Below are 21000 nucleotides of genomic sequence, written 5' to 3' on the forward strand. Positions count from 1 at the left end.
AAAGCACTTAACTCATAGTATTGAAACTATTTGCTTACATATCTGTCTTCCCTAAAAGACTGTGAGCTCTGCAAATGTAGGGATTCTGCCTTATTTTTCCATTTAACGAACTACAGACACTTTTCACAGTACTCTGGCACATGGTAGATACTCACTGAATACAAAAATACTGTGGCAGCCTCGTGAATATCTCTCAGCTTGTGGGAGGTACCTGTTAAGTGGATCAGGACATTACATTAATCAAGGCCCCTTTGCTTCCTGGGTGTTGGTCTTTGCTTTTCATTGCTTCCCAGGGAACAAGCATCTTTCTGTTTTCAGCTGTTATTACAATATCCTCTCTGTTGAACCAACAAATACACTGAATGGTTTCCATGGATTACATTTCCAGGATCAAATTAGTCACCTCCTGGTGTTATACAAAGAGGCACCTTAATCTTATCAGCAAACCATCTGCAAGTCTTAGGATAGGATGTATTATTTCTGGGAGGGCCATCTAGAGACAGTATATCCCTCTTGGGTTATGTGGATTCTTAGAGCTCTGGTCACACAAACTGAAGCCTCCAGTCTCGTCCCCAATCATTTTTGGTTCATCTCTTTTATCACCTATGATCCTCTGGTCTGGAGACCACACTTCCTCTAATAGGTATACGTGCCTTCTGACCAGGTCACATTTCCTTGGGGTCCAGGTGGGGATTTGCATGGCGCCACTCTGACAACTTGAAGAAAGCAAATGGACACATGTGGTCCCCAGTCCTGGATCATCCAGAGATAATATTCATTGTTTTGAGACCAGGAATTTAGAAAGTCAAGACCTAAACTAAGTGGCAAACACACATTTGAGATCAGGGCAGGCTGACAGTTTGAAACAAGGTAGATACTCAAGTTAGGTAAAATTGGCAATAACCAGGGAATGGTGATGTGAGCCTGATTCTAGAGTTTGCTACAGCTAAGGAACCCATAGATAGATCTGTGGAGCCCATGGATGTGGACGGTTTAGAGTTCTCTTGGAAGGTTCTTTGAGTGCTGGTGCAAGCCTCACTAGACCAGAGTGGCACAGCTGTGCTCTTGCTGGGAAGCACCACTGGGATTTATTCATCTCAGCCATTGTTTCCTTATCTAAGGCTCACCCTCACCTCCCAGGAGGCCTTGCATCCTGCACTTGGATTCATCCAGTTGTGTTGTACACGGAGAATCCCTGTGATGACGGCTCCTTTGTTCTTTGATGAGGTAGCTACTCCACGTCAACATCCTGATGGCTTTGAAAGACTCTTAGTCATTTGAGCCAAACCCCAAAGTTGGCCAGTATCTGGATCTAGCTAACTGTACCCTTCAAGCACATGTGTTTCCTTAAATTAGATAATGTCTTGACTGTTTCTCCTGCTGTAGGCATCATCTATAAATTTGTCTTGATCAGATTTGCCCTCAGCTCCTCTCCACAGGGCCAGCCTTTTTTGCGCAGTTGTGGTTTCCTAGAGGGCTTCTTTACCACCTTCTGACTTTCTCAGACAGCCTTATTAAGGTTTTTGACGGCCTTACTTCCTCTAGGAGGCTTCTCCTGCTAGCCCCATGTCTGTACTGCCCTGATCGCAACATCTCCTGCCTTGATTTTTCATGCAAGAGAAGGAAGAATACCTTCCCCAGATCCTCTTCTTGGGAGAAGGAGAAAGGAACTCACCTTTCTTTATTCTAAAGCTCTGTGACTTTCAAATATATTCTCCAATTTAAAATATTTGAAACTCCTCTCTCTTTTTGCCATCTCTCTCATAAATGATACCAGTGTATGAACAGTCATACCTGCTCCCACATCCAAATCAACAAAGTAAATTTCTTGATGACAGAGGCCATATCTCACTCATCTTTGCATACTCACCCATGTGGTAGGTACCTGATTCATGTTTATTGAATGAATGAATGAGTAAATGTGTAAATGGAGAAACTGGGATATCAGCATGAATTTTAAAATTCTGACTATAAATTTTTTGATCGGGGTTTTCAAAGTCAATAATTTTCTTTGTCACCAATACTTAGAATGTAAGTTCTTTTGAAAAATACAAAATACAGTTACAAATAATGTTTGCAAAGGTAACATTAATGACAATAATATATTTTCTGCTTGGGAATAAGTCCCTTAAATAAAAAGATAAATATATGGTCATATTTTAAGATAATTACAAGGATAAATATTGAAATAGCTATTTGCTCTATAAATGTGATTCAAAATTCGATGCCAATTCTAAGCGGCAAATATAAATGCTAATGAAAATAACCATGAATTTAATAACTTGGTATAAGTGCACTTTGCTATGGACAAATGCAAGTCCATTCAGATGGTAATAGAAACTTTGCTGTGATAGGTGGGCTTATATCCCTGCAAAAGGGACTTTATAAATATATAGGTTCTGACAATTTAGAGAAATCAATTATACAATAATTGAGTAAAAATTCAAGTTAATAATCAATTATGTGCTAAGTACAAGTTCTCAGAGCAGGCAAAACGTTAAGGTGTTCCATGAATTTTCACTTTCACTTATAAGATTTGTTTAAAATCATAGTTTTTAGGCCTAGAGAGTTGATTTTGTGTGACATGTATAATATGAATGGTGCAAAGATACCTAATAAAGGTAGGGATACTTAACCAAGCGATGTATATTATATGTAGATTTCAAAACTTAGGGAGTTCTTTTTCATCAATAAAACCAGTCACATCATATTAAAAAGGTTAGTAAGAATAGCTATAATTAAATTGTACTTTAATTTGGGGAAGTAAAATTCAACCTGATAGAAAGTTTATGATAATCCTAATGCTGAGTCAGAGGGAGAAAACCAAGTGCTTCATGCAATCTGCTGATTTCCACTTTGCCAAGATTGTGCTGATAAAACATACAGTTTACTGCTAAAGCCAGGTGTGGTCGACTGAGACAGAAAGGGTGTGTCTTGTCCCTTAGGATGGGGCAACTATTTTAACTGTGCATGAAAGGAAACCACTGACTATGGAGTGGAGGATTGCATACTAGCAAAGCACAAAACTCACCATCTTGGCTGTTTCGTGTTATTTTATAAGCTTTAATAATGCTAAAATCATATACACGTAAATTAACTTCCAGCTAGCTTAATAATTGCAACAACGTAATATTAAAATTGCTTTAGCATATTTCAAAAGTAAATGCTACAAAGTGAACTTTTGTTAGAAACTAATAGACCAAAGACAAAATCCTCTCAGATTCTGAGAAATAATATTGAGAATCATTTTCTCAGCAACATGTAGATTGCTGTTTGCTTTTTGTGGTTTATAGACGTCATACTGATCTTTGGCATCTGCAGAAATAGGCAGGAAGGGAGAAAGGCCATCTGTTTACGACCTGCCAGGTAACTGTCAGAAGGTTCAGGATTGTGTAAGCTCTTTGACATCAGAGCCTTGGCCCGTGTTGGTTAATGAGTATCCCCAGCTCATGGATTTAAGAGCTTGGTAACCATAAGTTTAGTTTCTACATCGTTTGCAAATATTTTCTCCCATTCTGAGAGTTGTCTTTTTGTTCTGTTGATGGTTTCTTTTGCTGTGCAAAAGCTTATAAGTTTGCTTAGGTCCCATTTGTTTCATTTTGCTTTTATTTCTTTTGCCTTGGGAGACTGACCTAAGACAGTATTGCTATGATTTTTGTCAGAGATTGTTTGCCTAGGTTCTCTTCTAGGAGTTTTATGGTGTCATGACTTATATTTAAGTCTTTAAGCCATTTTGAGTTTATTTCTGTGTATGGTGTGAGGGAGTGCTCCAACTTCACTGATTTACATGCAGCTGTCCAGCTTTCCCAACGCTACTTGCTGAAGAGACTGTCTTTTCTCCATCGTATGTTCTTTCCTCTTTGTCGAAGATTAATTAACCGTAGGTGTGTGGTGCACATTGTTTTTTAAGAAGTGTTTCTGAGCGTTAAGAAAGGGCCATGTTTCATCAAAGCAAAGTAGTGTGTCTCTAGATTAAGGAATCCTAAGAGTGCTTAGAAGAATGTCTGTAGATCAAAGTTTTGATCAGAAAAAAATTGGGGAAGGAAGCTTGACGATTTCCCCTTTTTATAAAAAAGAGCAGGTTAACACAAAAGTTAACGGCCTGGGAAAGCACTCACTAGCAAACTATGTAATTTTTCTGTCTTCAGAAGTCACAGGATATACCTTCAGAGGCTTTGTGATTTTACCCGGTTCTCCACGTCACCCCTGGGAGCAGTTTCCAGATGGTTAGCACTCACAGCTAATATTTAGTAAGTGCTTATTCTTGATGTCAAGTGCCTGGCGTTCAGTAAACACCAGTTCCCTCCCTTCCTTCCTGCCCGCTTGGAGGAGAATAACAGAGGTGATCACAGAAGCTTCACAGACTGGAGTGATTTTTAAAGTACTAAAGAAGTAAGGCCACAATTAGAGCAAAGGGGAAGACATGTTTAAAAGAAGGTGGCATGTTTACTGTGAGAGAGGACAAGGTCTGATCATTTGGGAAGGGTTTTAGGGGCCATTCTGGAAGTATCCACTTTTCTCACTGGCTTTCTGCCAGCAACCACTTGGCAGATGGTAGGCCTCTTGCTGCTTCTTTACATGGCCTTTCCTCTGAACATACACACCTCTAGGGTCTCTCTCTCTCTGTCCTAATCTCCTCTGTGACAAGGACACAGGGCATCAGTCAGATTGGATAAGGGCCTCCCTATTGTTCTCATTTTAACTTAATTGCCTCTTTCAAGACCCTGTCTCCAAATACAGTCACATTTTGAGGTTCTGGGGGTTAAGGTTTCAACATCTGAATTTGGTGGTGGAGGGGACACAATGCAGACGCTAACACCTCCTGCTCAGCCTTTTAAATAGTTTTTCCTTTTTTTAAAAAAAGAATTCAATTCGGGGCTTCCCTGGTGGCCCAGTGGTTGAGAGTCTGCCTGCTGATGCAGAGGACACAGGTTCGTGCCCCGGTCCGGGAAGATCCCACATGCCGCGAAGCGGCTGGGCCTGTGACCCATGGCCGCTGAGCCTGGGTGTCCGGAGCCTGTGCTCCGCAAAGGGAGAGGTCACGACAGTAAGAGGCCCGCGTACCGAAAAAAAAAAAAAAAGGAATAAGGTAAAAGCCCAGATATTCCAGGCCTGAGTTAAAGGAAGGATAAGGAGTTTGGCAATGCTGCATGGGTGTGATGTAAGGAACCAAGGACCAGAGAAGCAAAGTGATTTAAGCACCCAAAGTCATATTCCTCTTTGGCAGCAAATCTAGGCTTAGAGCCCAGTTCATGTGATTCCCCAGTGCAGAGGTAGAGTGTTCGTTCCCTCTTACCAGGGTCTTCATGCAGTCTTTACGGGAGCCCTCCATTTCTAGGGTGGCACCCTGAGGGCAGTTACAGCCGTGTGCTCTGGGAGCAGCAGATTAAGGGGGAGGCATGTAATGCAGGCGGATGTGCCTTTTCCTGTTTATTACTGAGGGGTTCTAGTGTAAGAGTCTGACTGAAAAATCAGCAGCTAAAAGAAAGCTTGACAATGACAGTGACGATTACAATTCCTATTCCTCTCTGAAGAGCTGGAGAGTAGAGAGAATAAAAGCCTGGAGTTCAACAGCATGACAACGCACAAAACTCCATCAGAACGGGGAAAATTCTCCACAAAGGGTGACAACACGATATGTAGGGAAAAAATTATGCCTTCAGCAAGGGATTTCATAAGGAGCTTCGGCATTTTCAATTCGCAGGGCGTGGCATCGTTGTACCTCCGTTGTGGTTTGCCCTTTAGGAAAGCAGTAGCACTTAGTGTGCTTCTTCAGGGTCCATTTTATATACTTTCATCTCTAGAAGCCAGAATAAAGGAATAGAAACCTATTTAAGCTAGCTCAAATAGTAGAGGAGGGTGTGATATTTTTAGAACCCAAGGACAGAAAATGCAGGGCATCTTGGTGGAATCAGAAGTCCAAGAACCCAGGTTGCTCTCTGTCTTGCAAGGGCTTCCGTGGTCCCTGTTTCTCTTTGCTGCTCTCCAGCCACTCTCTGTCTCTTTCTTCCTCTCATTTACATTCCGACATGGCTGACAGGTCGATTACATGCCATCATGCTGGGACTACATTCTCTGAGAATCCCACAGTTGGATTTTTTTTTTAATGTTGAGCCTTCTTTTAATTAATTTATTTTTTTAAAATTTTTGGCTGTGTTGGGTCTTCGTTTCTGTGCAAGGGCCTTCTCTAATTGTGGCAAACGGGGGCCACTCTTCATCGCAATGCACGGGCCTCTCACTGTCGTGGCCTCTCTTGTTGTGGAGCACAGGCTCCAAACGCGCAGGCTCAGTAGTTGTGGCTCACAGGCCCAGCCGCTCTGCGGCATGTGGGATCCTCCCAGACCAGGGCTCGAACCCATGTCCCCTGCATTAGCAGGCAGGTTCTCAACCACTGCGCCACCAGGGAAGCCCCCACAGTTGGAGTTTTTAAGAGACAGATGCTGATGGACGCAGCACAGCCTGCAGAACGATTTTCCACGAGGCAGACTTCTCCCAGTCCAGGCAACTTTGATGGAGGAGGAGGTCGTAAGGAAGCAAGGAAGCAAGGCGATGGTGGGGTCCACCCCCTGGGGAGCACTGCAGGCGGGGAGGCAACAGTTGGTACCTCTACAGCAGACTGGCCCAGAGACAGCAATGATGGTGTAATCAGCGTCTCCCCAGGCTGCCACGGTGTGCCATTCCCTGCCGCGCGTGCCTGAGAAGCTTTATCAGGCTCCTGTGCGCGTCTTACCATTTCAGTGGACCCCGTCCCTCAGCAATCCCGAGATCCCAGCAACTTCCTGGGCTGGCCGTCTTCCAGCTCCTTAACAACAGAAACAATTTTCCTACCAATGGGGTCCAGTTGGTCGGACAAATGATACTGGTTAAAGAAAAGCTGGGAGGGCTTCCCTGGTGGCTCAGTGGTTGAGAGTCCGCCTGCCGATGCAGGGGACACGGGTTTGTGCCCCGGTCCGGGAAGATCCCACATGCCCGTGAGCCATGGCCACTGAGCCTGCGCGTCCGGAGCCTGTGCTCCGCAATGGGAGAGGCCACAACAGGGAGAGGCCCGCGTACCGCCAAAAAAAAAAAAAAAAAAGAAGAGCTGGGAGAACACATCCATTTGGCCTTGCATTTCCTCCTCACAGTTGTTGAGAGAGTGCGCTCTGGAATTGCACGCCTAAATCCAAATCCTGGTCCCACTGGGCAATAATCGTACGGCCTTGAGTGGGCTATTACTTATGCTCTCTAAGTCTCAGGTTCCCCATTTGTGAAAAGTGCGTAACAAACCCCGTGGTGGAAAATAAAACATACTCCAGGCTTAGTGAGGAGTATGCTCTGAGCACAGTTTTTGATCTCTGGGAAGTACTTGGTAAATGTCAACCTCGATTGCCGCTGTTATTGTTAGGCTCCCTTTCATGTCTTAGGGACCCAGATGAATTCAAGTCTTTGCATCAACGAGTTCCCTCCATTCCTCACAGCTTTGGCCCTAACTTCTCCCTCAGAGCTTTGTGTGCATTAAGTGTTAACACGGGTTTGATGGCTAATCAATTGACTTTTACAATGTTGTGCTTTGTGCTCCGAATTGAGCAGAAGTTCTCACAATCAAAGACAGAAAAGGATGCCTAAGGAGTAAAACTTTGACCTGCTTTTGAGCAATTTGCTGAGTACTGAGAGTATATCTTTCAAACCATCCTTTTAAACGATATGAGCATATGTCTAAAGTTCTGACTCCAATTCTGTGGTGGGGGGGAGTCCGCCCACCACAACCAAAGCAATGCTCTAACACCAGCTGGGTGTCCTACAATTCAACTCAGTTCTGATACTATATGTCTAGAGATAGTGTCAAATCCCACAGGTTAGGGGCTCAGTCCTACAAGACTATCCCCCTACCACCACACCAGACACCAACTGCAAGTCCATGTGGTCATCTGTGTTTCTGACCTGCACCCTCTTTGGGTTTGATTAATTTGCTAGAGGGGCTCACAGAATTCATAGAAACATTTTACTTACTAAGTTCCCAGTTTATTATAAAAGGATGTAACTCAGAAATGCATAGGGCAAGGTATGGGGAGGGGCCACGAAGCTTCCATGCCCTCTCCAGGCGAGCCACTACCCCTAAATCTCCACGTGTTCACCAACCTGGAAGCTCTCCCAACCTTGTCCTTTGGGTTTTTATGGAGGCTTCATTACACAGCCATGACTGATTAAATCATTAGCCATTAATGACTGATTCAACCTCCAGCCCCTCTTCCCTCTCTGGAGGCTCAAGGAGGGGGGGTGGAACTGAAAGTTCCAACCATCTAATCACAAGGCTGGGGCCCCTGACAACCAGTCCCCATCCTTAGGTGACTGAGGGGCTTTCCAAAAGTCACCTCATTAACATAACAAAAGACGGTTGTCACTCTCCTCACTTAGGAAGTTCCAAGAGTTTTGGAGGAGGAGGCCTGTGAGCCACAACTACTGAGCCTGCGCGTTTGGAGCCTGTGCTCCACACTTCTTTGTGCCAGAAATGGAGCAAAGACCATATATATATTTCTTATTATAAATCTTAATATCACAATGTCCCTCCCCTGAAGTGAAGAGGGAACTCCAGATGATTTCTCCAGTTTCCTTGATCCATGTCAACACTCTCTAAAGGTGTCATCATCTATACCGAAAAACGTGCAATCTGTTCCTTGAGACTGTACACAAGGTCAGAGGGTCAGAAAGCCACACAAGAAGCTTTAACACAGATTCATTCTTTCTCATTCTTTTCTCCTGCAGGATCCAAGTTTCCCCAAAGATCATGAACTTGTCTTCCGAGCACTGCAACACATCAGATTGGCTGAGGCTGGAAGCAACAGTGAAGGCTTTTGTATATGTGGTGGCTTTCTCCTTTGCTACATGTCATCATTATCACAATAGTGTCACAGAATTCAAAACTGAGAAAAGAGGTCCGATACATCCTCCTTTGCCACCATCTGCTGTGCATGTCGTCCCGTGGTCTGGGGGTGGTTTTCCAAGGGATGTGGGCCCTCCTGGCCAACAGCCCCATGCTGGGTGGTGTTTGGGGCACAGCGAAGTGTTGGAGAAGGGATTCTCTTCACTCTGGGCTTGATGGCTGTCAACACCCACCTAGCAATTTGCTGGCCCTTGAAATCTCTCTCTTTTGTAGATTCAGTTAAGTATAGGATTCTGGCTGGGACTTGGATAATTATTATACTGAAGAATGCTTGCTTATTCCTCATAGCGGGCACTAGCTCTACTCAGGGGGCTGTTTTAAAATCTGAACCCCTTTGCCCAGTGGTCCTGAATGGCATTCCTGCCAGAGCCACTGGCATGGTTTTCCTTTTCCTTCTTCTGTCTATCATTCTTATAAGTCACTCTCTGATATTCAAAGAAGGGAAACTGGCTGGCCATTTTAATAGGTCAAATATCAAAGCAAGGAAAACAGTCCTTATTCATTTAGTGCAGGTGGGCTTACATGTAATATCAACCTTGTTATTCGTAGGTTTGGGAAAGATGTGTGGAGTGTTTTTCTTTGCTTTAAATCTGGTGCTTTTTGGAGTCTTTGCATTTGCCCAGTGTTTTAACCCTCTGATCTATGGGCTCTGGAATAGAGAGTTGCAAAGCAGATTATACCACTGGATGTGCTGTCAACTGTGGTGTGGTCACACAGTGACCAGCAGAGGGCCAGTTTAAACAAAAACTCAGCCATCTTGAATCAATAACGCTTGTCCTAATGGACCGTCAGCTAGCGATGAGGATTTGCTATTTACTCAACCTAATATTGATGCCTTGATTTGATTTTGAAAATAATATGAGTAAATCAAAGTTATCCATCTGGCTTACAAACTTTGCTACTGTGTACACTGAATTGGCCTCAGTGAAATCGTTTTATGTCTTTAATTCTAAACCCAGATTAGCATTTTGGGCAGCATGCCTTACTGTGCTTCAGGAGTTGGGCAGCTTTTGAGAATGCATTTGTTTTTAGAAACTGAGAAAGAGTCCATGGCTGATAGAAGAAAAAGTCTGGCTGTTCCCCTTTATTAATTAGGGGTGGGTTTGTCTAATGTAATAACAACTCAGCAAATAACAGTGACTTTAAAAAGGTAGAGATTGATTTTTTTTTCTTATGTAAAAGAAATCTGGAGGTACACAATCCAGGCCTATATGGCAACTCTGTAGGCCACAGGCTCATTTTCTTTTACTCTGCAATGAGTAGTGTACTACCTCATGACCCAAGATGGCTGTTAGTGCTCCTGTCATCACAGTCACACTCCAGCCAACAGGAAGAAGGAAGGGGGAAAGAAGCCTCTGCACCATCCTTCTAAAGACACTTTCTAGAAGTTACAAAACACTTTTTCTTATATCTAACTGGCCAAAATTTAGTCGTGTAGCTATGACCTATCTTTAAGGGAGAGTAGCAGGGTAGCAATGTTCTCAGTTAAAAATTGGGGTTCTTTTTTTTTTTTTTAACGGTACGCGGGCCTCTCACTGTTGTGGCCTCTCCCGTTGCGGAACACAGGCTCCGGACGCACAGGCTCAGCGGCCATGGCTCATGGGCCCAGCCGCTCCGCAGCATGTGGGATCTTCCTGGATCAGGGCACAAACCCGTGTACCCCTGCATCGGCAGGCGGACTCTCAACCACTGCGCCACCAGGGAAGTCCTCATGTTCTCTTTTTATCTTCAAACCTACCACTTCAGATCTCCCAGATAAAGGCAAATAAACACAACACAGGCAGAAATAAGAGAGCATGTGACTGAAAACACAGTGATATGCCATTTCCATTAATTCCAAGATACTTATTCTTTTGTGTTTTAATATTTCTGAAATCTGGATGTTTTTCAGCAATGGCATTTAAAAATTTCTAATGTGTTATTGCCTGCACATCTATGAACTTGGATATTATTCCTGGTGGTACCTTGGGACAGGAACAATCCCTTGATTTTTCAGATGACAACTATCTATGAACCATCAAAGGAAGGAATGTGAGTCCTGGTTTTTGTCTGAAAACTTCTCATTGATAAGTTCTTCCAGTAAGATCAGGATACTTGCCTATAACTGGTTTCTCCCATCTCTAGGCCAGTGGGACCCTTAGATTTCCCCATCCTCTTGAGATTAAGTGAAGCCACGTGTATTAGAGCTCTAATGCTGCATAACAAACCACCCCCAAAACTTAGAGGCTTAAAACAACAATAATCATTTATCAACTCACAGTTTCTGTGGATCAGGAATTCAGACAGGACATGGGAGTGAGGGAGGATTTAGACAGGACACAGCCCTACGATCGATGTCTGGAGCCTCAGCTGGAAGACTTGCAGGTTTGGGGGCTGGAATCACCTGAAGGCTTAATTGAGGCTGGAGGATCCACTCACATGGCCAGCAAGTTGGTGCTGGTGCACTGGTTCCTGTCCACATGGACTTGGCCACGTGTGGACCTCTCAAAGGGCTGATTGTGTGTCCTCATGACATGGTGGCTGGCCTTTACCAGACTGAGCTATCCAAGAGAGGAGAGAGTGCACCAGGTGAAGGTATCCTTTTTATGACCTAGTGCTATTGTCTGAATATTTGTGAGCCCCTACAATTCAAATGTTGAAATACTAATGCCTGCTGTGATAAGATTAGTGGGGGGGGAGCTTAAGCAATGGAATTAGTGCCTTATAAAAGAGGCTCCAGCAAGGTCCCTAGGCCCCTCATGTGAGGATATAACAAGAAGTTTCAGAACAAACAGAACCATGACTTATGTTTCATAACTGTCATAGCTGATTTCGTGGACAGTCCTATCAAGTTTTTGGCATTTACGAAAATTTTTTTTCTCTGGGAATCTTAGGAGTGGGAGCATATGGAACCCCATTTCTCTCCTCACCTTCTATACACACTCAGCATTTCCGATGGCCGTGGAATTCGTGGCATGTGGGCTCGGGTGTCCTTGACAGTTCTGATCTTGAAGGAAGCTGTAAAAAGACCCCCCTGGTTCCTCCTTCTTGTTTCTTTGGGGTGGGGTAGGCATTTCCTTGGGAACATTTAAGAAGAAGGCATATTAAGGAGGGGAAGTAATCCTTGGGCTGATGGGGTAAAGGTCAGAAATTGAAGGCAGGACTGGACACAGCAGGTCAATTCTAGACAGATGCGATACAGGGGTAGAGGGTGTGGGGTTAGGGCCCAGACAGGATTGGGATCTGACTGGTAGACAGGAAAGGAATAAGCTAAAACCATGGAACCTCAGGCAGCTCACTGCACATGCCACTTAACCTAGGAATCTGCCTATTTGTAGGCCATGCCCCCCCACGTGGCTCTCTCAGTGGTGCCGTTATCAGAAGAGACCCATTAAGAACGTGGGACCTAATGTGAAAATATCCAGCTTGGCTCATAGACCAGCCCCGTCTTTGGAATGAATCAGAGGGCAGAGAAAGATCAAAAGATGAGATGAGGAGTCTTGAATTCTTTCTTTCTTTTTTTTTTTTTTTTTTTTTTTTGCGGTACGCAGGCCTCTCACTGTTGTGGCCTCTCCCTTTGCGGAGCACAGGCTCCAGACGTGCAGGCTCAGCGGCCATGACTCACGGGCCCAGCCACTCCGCGGCATGTGGGATCTTCCCGGACCGGGGCACGAACCCGTGTCCCCTGCATCGGCAGGCGGACTCTCAACCACTGCGCCACCAGGGAAGCCCGAGTCTTGAATTCTTAATCCATTTCTTTCCTAAGTAAAAATGAGAGTTGCAGCAGCTAAGCTTACTGAGTTTAAAGTCTCTTGTGCCTTCCTCAAAATCTGTGGGCTAAACAGCCTGAGGTAATTGTCTCCAAGCTGGGATCAGAACTGAAGGTGGCCACAGGGGCTGGGGACCTGAGTTGGCTCCTGGGATTTCAGCTGGGGCCACGAAGAACTGGCAAGTCTCCCAGTGACTGAGTGTTTCTCGAGGCACCCGGGCTTGCCCTGGGCTGGCATTTGGCTCCCCAGCAGTCGGGTTCTGCTCCGTCCCACCCCGTCACCCACAGCGTTATCTGGGGGCTGTGGGTAGTGGACAGCTAGGACTGGGTGGAAGCAAGGTCCTCACGCCTGCAGGCCGCTCTTGCCCTGTCTTGACTGGTCTGGGCTGTTAATCAAGGCAGGGCAGTAGGGGTGGACCAGGCCCTGCAGCCAGATCAAGTAACGTAGGTGTAAGTGGTGCCAGCAAAGGGTTCTGCTCCCCAAGGTGGGGATGAAGGCCCTCCCATTGACCAAACCTTAGTCAGGCTCCTCTAAGCCTTCTTCTCAACTAGGCTTTGACCTTGGACTTCAGTATCCATCCTGGGTGGGCCTGTGTTGCTCAGGTTCAGTGAGAATCCTGCTGAGTCAATTTAGAGAGAATCCGCCATCATTGCGATGTGATCACCCTTGATATGTGATCACCCTCGACAGCTGGCCAAATCCTTCATCCCCCATTTCTGGTATCTGATCACCCTGCTTGCCTTCAGCAAGAATCCTGTTCTGCTTAACCAGAATCCACTCTCCACCCCCTGACCATTGTTGTTTCCTATTAGTAATTTTCCATCCACGGAACCCCCGACCTGCTCCTCCGCTATAAATCCCCACTTGTTCTTTTTTTTTATTCATTCATTTATTACTTATTTTGGCTGCGCTGGGTCTTAATTGCAGCATGTGGGATCTTTTTTCTTTCTTTTTTTTTAGTTGTGGCATGCGGACTTCTTAGTTGCAGCATGCAGGCTTCTTGGTTGTGGCATGCATGTGGGATCTAGTTCACCGAGCAGGGATCGAACCTGGGCCCCCCACACTGGAAGTGCGGAGTCTTACCCTCTGGCCACCAGGGAAGGTTCCCCACCGCCCACCCCCATCTGCAACTTGTTCTTGTTAGATTCAGACTTGAGCTCCGCTCTATACTGAGGTCTCTTTCCCCCTAATGCAATAATTTCTGAATAAATTCTGTTTTCCCTTCACTAGGCACTGCTAGCCTCTGGTTTTCTCTAAGATTGGGAATACCTCTCAGCCGGAGCTCAGGTATCAGCAAGGACAGGGAGAAGTAGCACAGGCTCCCATAGCCGCCCAGAGCCCAGCGGGAACCCATGGCAGGACAGGGGGAGATGGATCCATCCGAGTGAAGCAAGGCTCTGGGCAGGGAGGGAACTGGGCCCAGACAAGACGGGTACAGGCAGAAGGGGTTCTGGGGCAGAAGCGGTGGAGAAGCCCAGCTTACGACCTGGGGGTTTGCCTGGGTGCCGGGGAGTGAGACCGTCACTAATAAATGGCGGGGAGCACAGGAAGGCAGGATGCTGCTCAGAGAAGCTGCGGACCCCACAGGCCAGCTGGCTCAGACTAACTGGGAGGACAGAGGCATCCATTTAACACATATTGATGAAATGCCTAAGAGCTCGAGAGGGATATACTGGCAAACAAAATAGACAGAATATTGTCCTTGAGGAACTTACATTATAGTGGCAAGAGACAGACACCGAACACAATAAACAGACAACATGGAGTGCTGGAACATGATCAAAGGGGCCCTATGCAAAGCAAGCCACAGGTGAGAGGGAGTGGCAGAGAGATGCAAGGCTTGCAAGGTTGGCCTCCCCAAAAGGTGACATTTGAGCAAAAACCTTAAGGATGGGAGAGTGAACCGCGGACAATTCCAGGCGGAGGAGTCTTCTAGACACAGGGACGTGCTGGTGCAAAGGCCTTGAGCAGGGGTGGCCTGGTGCTCCAGGCACAGTGAGGGGGCTGGAGGAGGAGTGAGAAGGGGAAAGCCCACCAAGGGGAGAAGATGAGAGGAGGGCCCCCCCCCCCCCGCCCCGTGAGGACCCTGGGGCTTTCACCCTGCAGGCGGAGTAGGTAAGAGCAGACTGGCTGCTGCCTGGGAAAAGGTTTTGGGATTGGGGTCAGGCAGTGTAGAAGCAGGGAGACAAGGAAGGCTACTGCACACACAGGCAATGGTGGCTTCCAGCGAGTGGGGGGACGTGTGGGCCGCTCTCCGTGAGTGTCACTTAAAGGCAGAGCCAGCAAATCAGGGGCCAGCTCTTTGGGGCTGTGGCTGTTGGCCGTCTTCTGGCTTCTGGTCTGGAATGTCACCGGGGCTGGACCTCGGGATAGATCAGGAATTTCCACCCCGGGGGAGTTGGGGGAGGGATGGGGTTGGAAGCCAGCAGGGATGATGCCTGGCTGTGAATGTCTCTGAGAAAAACTTCCCCTTTCGCCCCTTTAAAAAAAGGTTTAAAGGAAAACGAAGAACAAGAGGCAGCCAATCTCAGGAATTCCACCCTTGCAGCTTCCCTCAGTCCCTAGTCCCCTGGGCTGGGGTCCCTGTTCTCTTTGGAGGTGCCCCTGCCTGAGCTCAGCGGGGGTTGTGGATTCTGGCCAGCATGACAGAAGCTGGTCACTCGTGCTGTGCCTGGGCCAAAGCATGATGGGACCTCAGCTCCATGGGCCACTGATGGGCAGGGTGGTGGGGGAGGCCCTGGGACACACAGGTCAAGGGCAAGGAGCTCTGGGTGATCTCCAGGATGGCAATGACTTAGCTTTATTGAGCTGCCACTGCGTGCCAGGCACTTTGCATACATGGGTGGATGGGATGATGCTTCCTCCCTTCTGAGAAACTGGGATGATTAATTTGGGGCTGGGCAGCCTCCATTATCTGTCAGTGAAGGAAACTTGACATACTCCAGCACTGGAGGCAGTGTTGTTCTTAGCAGAATAAAGCCCAAGCCAGGCTTACTAGTTCTCAAGAAATGAGTTCCGTAAAGAGAAGAAAGTTAAGTAGAAGGACCCTGCCAGTTCGACAGAACTATGAATCTTGCCTGGGGGTCAGGAGTGGGTGTCAGAAGGAAATGAGTTCTTCAGGGTAAGGTGTGCTTTGATTTCAGGTATTTTAGGACAGAAGCTGAAGCCTAGAGTAGACCCGCCCCCCCCATACATCACCTCCCACTCCCCTCTCCTGCTGCAGTGTTCCTTCTCTCCCATCCCCACTTCACCCCCTGAGAAGCCCAGACAGTGGAACTTGATCCTCTGAAGCACTGAAGAGGTGGTTATACTAGGTGCAACCCACAGCTCCTGTCTCCCCTCCTCACGTGGTCCCTAGAGGGTGGGTGTCACCAGTGCTTCTGTCAAGATGTTGCTGCTTCAGTGCCTCCTTGGGGCCTCTGGTCCTTGGCTCTGGGCCCCTCCTGACTTTACTTCTTGCTTCCCTGTGCAGCCACTGCAGTAAAACATTTCTACCCCTGGGGCTGTCAATATTCTGAATTCCATTGTTTTTCATAACTGCCTGTAGCTCACAGATAACGGGGTTGCTGGGTGGCCACCTCAGGGTGATTTCACATGCAAGTATGATACCAGCCCAACATCCCAAAAAAGCCCCAGAATGAATGTAAACATCTCAAGTCTCTTGAGATTGACCCACAGTAAAACATCATAAAGATCCACCTTTCTGAAGTCCTGTTGACAGCTGCTCATGAATGATCTTTTTTTCCTCTCTCCTGTGCTCCTGCCCCTCCCCCTCCCCCAGTCTGGCCACTGGGCTGCCTTTTCTTCTAGTCCTCCCTTCCCCCTTACTCTCAGCTGCTTTCTCTTCCTGGTTTAGTTGTTTCTTCTGCAAATGGCTTCATTCTTCTCTTCTTACTAATTCTGAAAACCAATTATACTGAAATAAATGCTTAAGTAAACTACAAAACATTAAAGTTAAACAAAATAACCACAAAATCAACCAAACCACTAACAGAGCGCTGAGCCAGCTCTCGCTATTAAGTTGCACGTTCCACCACTACTGCTGGCACCATGGATACGTTGGTTAGATTTGTTCCTTTGTCAAAAGATAAAGACCAGTCTTATCTTAGGAAAATGGACACCAAACTCAATTGGGGCAGAAAAGGGTCACTTAGAAAACTTGTTGAAAACACTACTTCCTGGTGCTCAATGACAGACATTCTCCTCCAGGACCAGGGACCTCGGAATCTGCATCCTCACAAGCTCCCTGGTGATTCTGAAGCGGTGGTCCATGGACCCTTTCAACGGGAAACAGTCAGATGGGCAGCCATCTCAGGGGACCCCTCTTCAAACACCATCTGGTCAAATTTACTTTATTGGGACCAAAGACCGCTTTACTGGTGCAGCTTCCTCACCAGATCCCCACCTTTCAGCCTCCTGGAGAGCAGGTCTCATGGGACATTCTTAAAAATGAGAGCTTCTAGAATCCAAGTCTGAGGATGCCACTGGCCGTCTTCAGGGTGGGCCTACCACCAGACCCCAACCCGTTTAAATGAAAAACTAGACTGCACGGCCGTCTCTCCAGCCACGTCGCTTATCACACCTCCGTTGTTACATTTTGCTAGCTGTGAGGTTGGAAGCTTGTGGTAAAGGACAGAAGGGTCCTCTTGTCACCGTAAGGAAATCTCCACTTAAATGTCAGAGGCCCAAGCGTGTGCCTAACCATGACAGTCCAGCTGGCTATTCTTAGCTCACCTAATCTGAGGACGACCTGGCACACGTCCTTGGTTGGCTTTCCTGCTACTGGATGCTCAATGACAGAGCCTCTCAGAGCACCTCTGCCCCCTTAAAAGCCCTCACTACTTCTTCTAGTTCCTAGTTCCTTCAGGAGCTTTACTACCTAGCGCCTCTGGAGAGGGTTCACACTGCCCTCTGGTGGTCGGGCAGCCTTGTACCATCACCTGCAGAAGTCCAGAGAGCCTGCTGGGTACCGAGCGGGAGTAGGAAAACCTCTCTGCGTTCTGCTCTGTCCGAATTCTCCAAAGAGCTCAGAACCAGGGCTAGAGGGTCCAGGGAAAACTGCTTTGAGCAACTGGAAACTGAGATGGTGTTGATATCAGGCACCGGCTACGCAAAAAAAAACAGGGTCACGGTGCAGATACAGAAATAGCTAGATCTGCCCTTTGGCTGCGTCTGGGAAAATTTAGGCTGCATTGGCACTTGTAGGTGACGAGGGGTGGCCCGCCTGCTTCATGTGAGGACCTATCCTCTGTCTTACTTTTTAAGAGGATGTGCTTCTTACACTGGAATACTGCTACCCTCAGGATGTGCCGGAGCATCTCTGGCATCTCTTACTTCCAGTAAGTACTAACATGTGCCCATGAACCTGAACCCTTTCACTGGCCGCCAGAACCCACCTGCTTGAGGGCGGAGAGACTGGGCTCCCCTGCTCCCCAGGGCACTTTCATGGCCCATGAATCAGTCCAGAACCTATTCATAGGGCCAGCTGAGGCAGCCCCTCCCTCCGCACCTCGACAGCTGGGCACAGTTGCAGCCCTGGATCTGAACAATGCAACCGCGGTGCCTGGTTGCTATGCCTCTGCCCCAGGGCTGTGGAGCCAGGAGGACCTCACTGTTGCCCTTCTGAAATAAGGATGTTTCTGCCTCATCCCACCCCCTAGATGCTACAGCATTTGGCATGTCAAACAGTCACTCCACATTAAACGGACACTGTCCCAGGGCGGCGGGACAGGTGAGTTCTGGTATCAGCTGACATTCTGGACATGCAGCCACTCCTTTCGGCTGATCCTCAAGCCCTGTGTCCAGGTCTGGGTCACTGTCCTCACCACTGAGTTCTTGCTTGAGGCCCCGTGCTGCCTTCTGGAAAATTGGCCTCCGTGTGACATCTGGGTGATGGAGGAGAGAGTTCCTGTGGCATCTCCGCTCAACCCCTCTGTACATAATCAGATGCCAGTGGCTGCTCGTGGGGCGAGGTGTCTCCAGTGCCAATGTGTCCTAGCTCTGGTTTTATCCGGCTAGGATGGCCGTTGGCACGTGGCCCGAGGAGTCCAGTCTGGGAGGGCCTGAGTGGCACTCCCTTTTCTAGATGGCTCCTGAGATGCAACAGATCCCTGAACCAGGGAAAAGTGTGTAAGACAATGGCTTCCTTGGATTTCATTATCTCAAGTGTCACTCCACAGTGGCAAAGTGAATAGTGTTTGTGCTTTTCTTTTTTTTTTTGCGGTACACGGGCCTCTCACTGTTGTGGCCTCTCCTGTTGTGGAGCACAGGCTCCGGACGCGCATGCTCAGCGGCCATGGCTCACAGGCCCAGCCGCTCCGCGGCATGTGGGATCTTCCCAGACCGGGGCACGAACCCGTGTCTCCCGCATCGTCAGGTGGACTCTCAACCACTGCGCCACCAGGGAAGCCCTTTTTCTTTTTTTTTAGAACAAGAGTAAGGGGGATCAAATTTTATTTAATTAATTAATTAATTAATTAAAAATTTTGGCTGCGTTGGGCCTTCATTGCTGTGTCCGGGCTTTCTCTAGTTGTGGAGGGCAGGGGCTACTCTTCACTGCGGTGCGTGGACTACCCTTCATTGTGGTGTGCGGGCTTCTCACAGTGGTGGCTTCTCTTCTTGCGGACCACTGGCTCTAGGCGCTCAGGCTTCAGTAGCTGCAGCACGCGGGCCCAGTAGTTGAAGTATGCAGGCCCTAGAGCACATGGGCTTCGGTAGTTGTGGTGCACGGGCTTAGTTCCTCCACAGCATGCTCGAACCCGTGTCCCCCGCATTGGCAGGCAGATTCTTAACCACTGCACCACCAGGGAAGCCCGCAATTAGCACTATTAAAATGCTAAAAGATTGTTAGGTTTAAAATATTGACCATAGAATTGCAATTGTTTTAAGTTAGTATATTTAAGTCTCATACTAATGGCCTAAGAGGAAGAGTGCTTTCTGAAATATCTTCTCCTTTTTAGAATGATAAATAGGGAGGACAGAGCATGGATAAAGGATATTCTTGAAAGTAAGCCCAGAACAAATGGATCAGAAAGATTTAATGGAGCTGAAAACAGAACCAGATATGTATCTTGAAAAGGCTCAGTGTCCAGGCAATATCAGTGGTAAGAATATTACACTGAATTCTATTCTGTCAAAAATAATTAAACATATAATTACAAAGATAAAGGGGGAATTTCATACGTTTTCACACACTAGCAAAGAAACAGAATTCTGACTGAATTCAGACATTAGAGTTGTAGAACAAAATGCTCAAAGACAGTGGAACAAAGTCTAAGTCAATTTTGAAGATGAGAAGTTGTGATAAACTATATATTGTAGTGCAATATGTTGTTAGTTAATGAAAACAACAGAAGACATTCTGAGATATGCAAAGACTCAGAAAACACACCAACCATGTACTCTTCTTTTAAAATTACTTAAAGATATACTTCAGTCAACAGAAAGATGGATCAAAAAAGGAAGTATGGAGATATCATGGCAAGAAAAGACCAGTGGGGAAACTTAAATAGTAAGAACAGAAAACATTAATATTGTTCTCATGAATATGGATTATCATAACACAAATTTTTAATTTTTACTTTTGAATTATGTTATATGATATTTGACATGATTATAACTTATATATAATATAAAAATAGCAAAATAATGACATAAATAATTGAATAAAATTAAAATAATTAATGTAGAGGAAAAGACAGAAAAATTAATAATGATAATGAATATCCATATTATTATACAGTGGATAGACCAGAATTAGGGAGCTGGTGGGTATAAAAGTGACACACCTTGGCTTAATATGTAGCACATTAAAATATTTTATTTTTGGCTATGACATTTGAAGAATAAATTAAAAATACATTTGGAAAACTTGCAGGTAAATAGAAGAATTACTGTTACAAAGCTTTCCAGAAAAGAAGATGAAAACAAAGAAAACGTAGACAAAAAATACGAACATATTCAAAAGAGAAAGAATAAAATGATAGAAATAAGACCAACTATAAACAATAAATGCCGTAGATGACTTCTTAGAAAAATATAAAAGTGGAACTTCCCCTTTGTAATGTGACTTTGACATTCATCTCATTAAGAGGTACAGCCTATTTCCCCTCCTTTTGAATTTGGCCCAGTGATTTGCTTAGACCGATGGTATGTGGCAGAGCTGACACTGTGCAGCATGAAAGGGCTTAATCAATACGATGTGGAGCAAAGATAAGGCATCCACAAGGAGGACTGCCTGAATTCCTGACCCACAGAATAGTGAGCCACAAAATGATTGTTCCTTGAAGCCACTAAACTTTGGGGTCATTTGTTACACAGCAATAGGTAGCT

The 21000-nt window shown here is 46.2% G+C and overlaps 1 protein-coding gene across 1 annotated transcript; it reads left to right on the top strand.

Annotated features, from left to right (window-relative positions):
* Positions 1-8761: 8761 nt before the first annotated feature.
* GPR148 (G protein-coupled receptor 148) lies at positions 8762-9660 on the top strand (the record flags this gene model as incomplete). Its single annotated transcript, XM_081242766.1, is given in 3 exon segments — positions 8762-8862; positions 8864-9010; positions 9012-9660. Coding segments are annotated over 3 exon segments (894 nt in total). The 5' UTR covers positions 8762-8764.
* Between the last annotated feature and the right edge of the window lie 11340 nt (positions 9661-21000).

This window comes from Mesoplodon bidens (genome assembly GCF_964165515.1).
Source record: "Mesoplodon bidens genome assembly, chromosome: 8".
NCBI classification, from domain to species: domain Eukaryota; kingdom Metazoa; phylum Chordata; class Mammalia; order Artiodactyla; family Ziphiidae; genus Mesoplodon; species Mesoplodon bidens.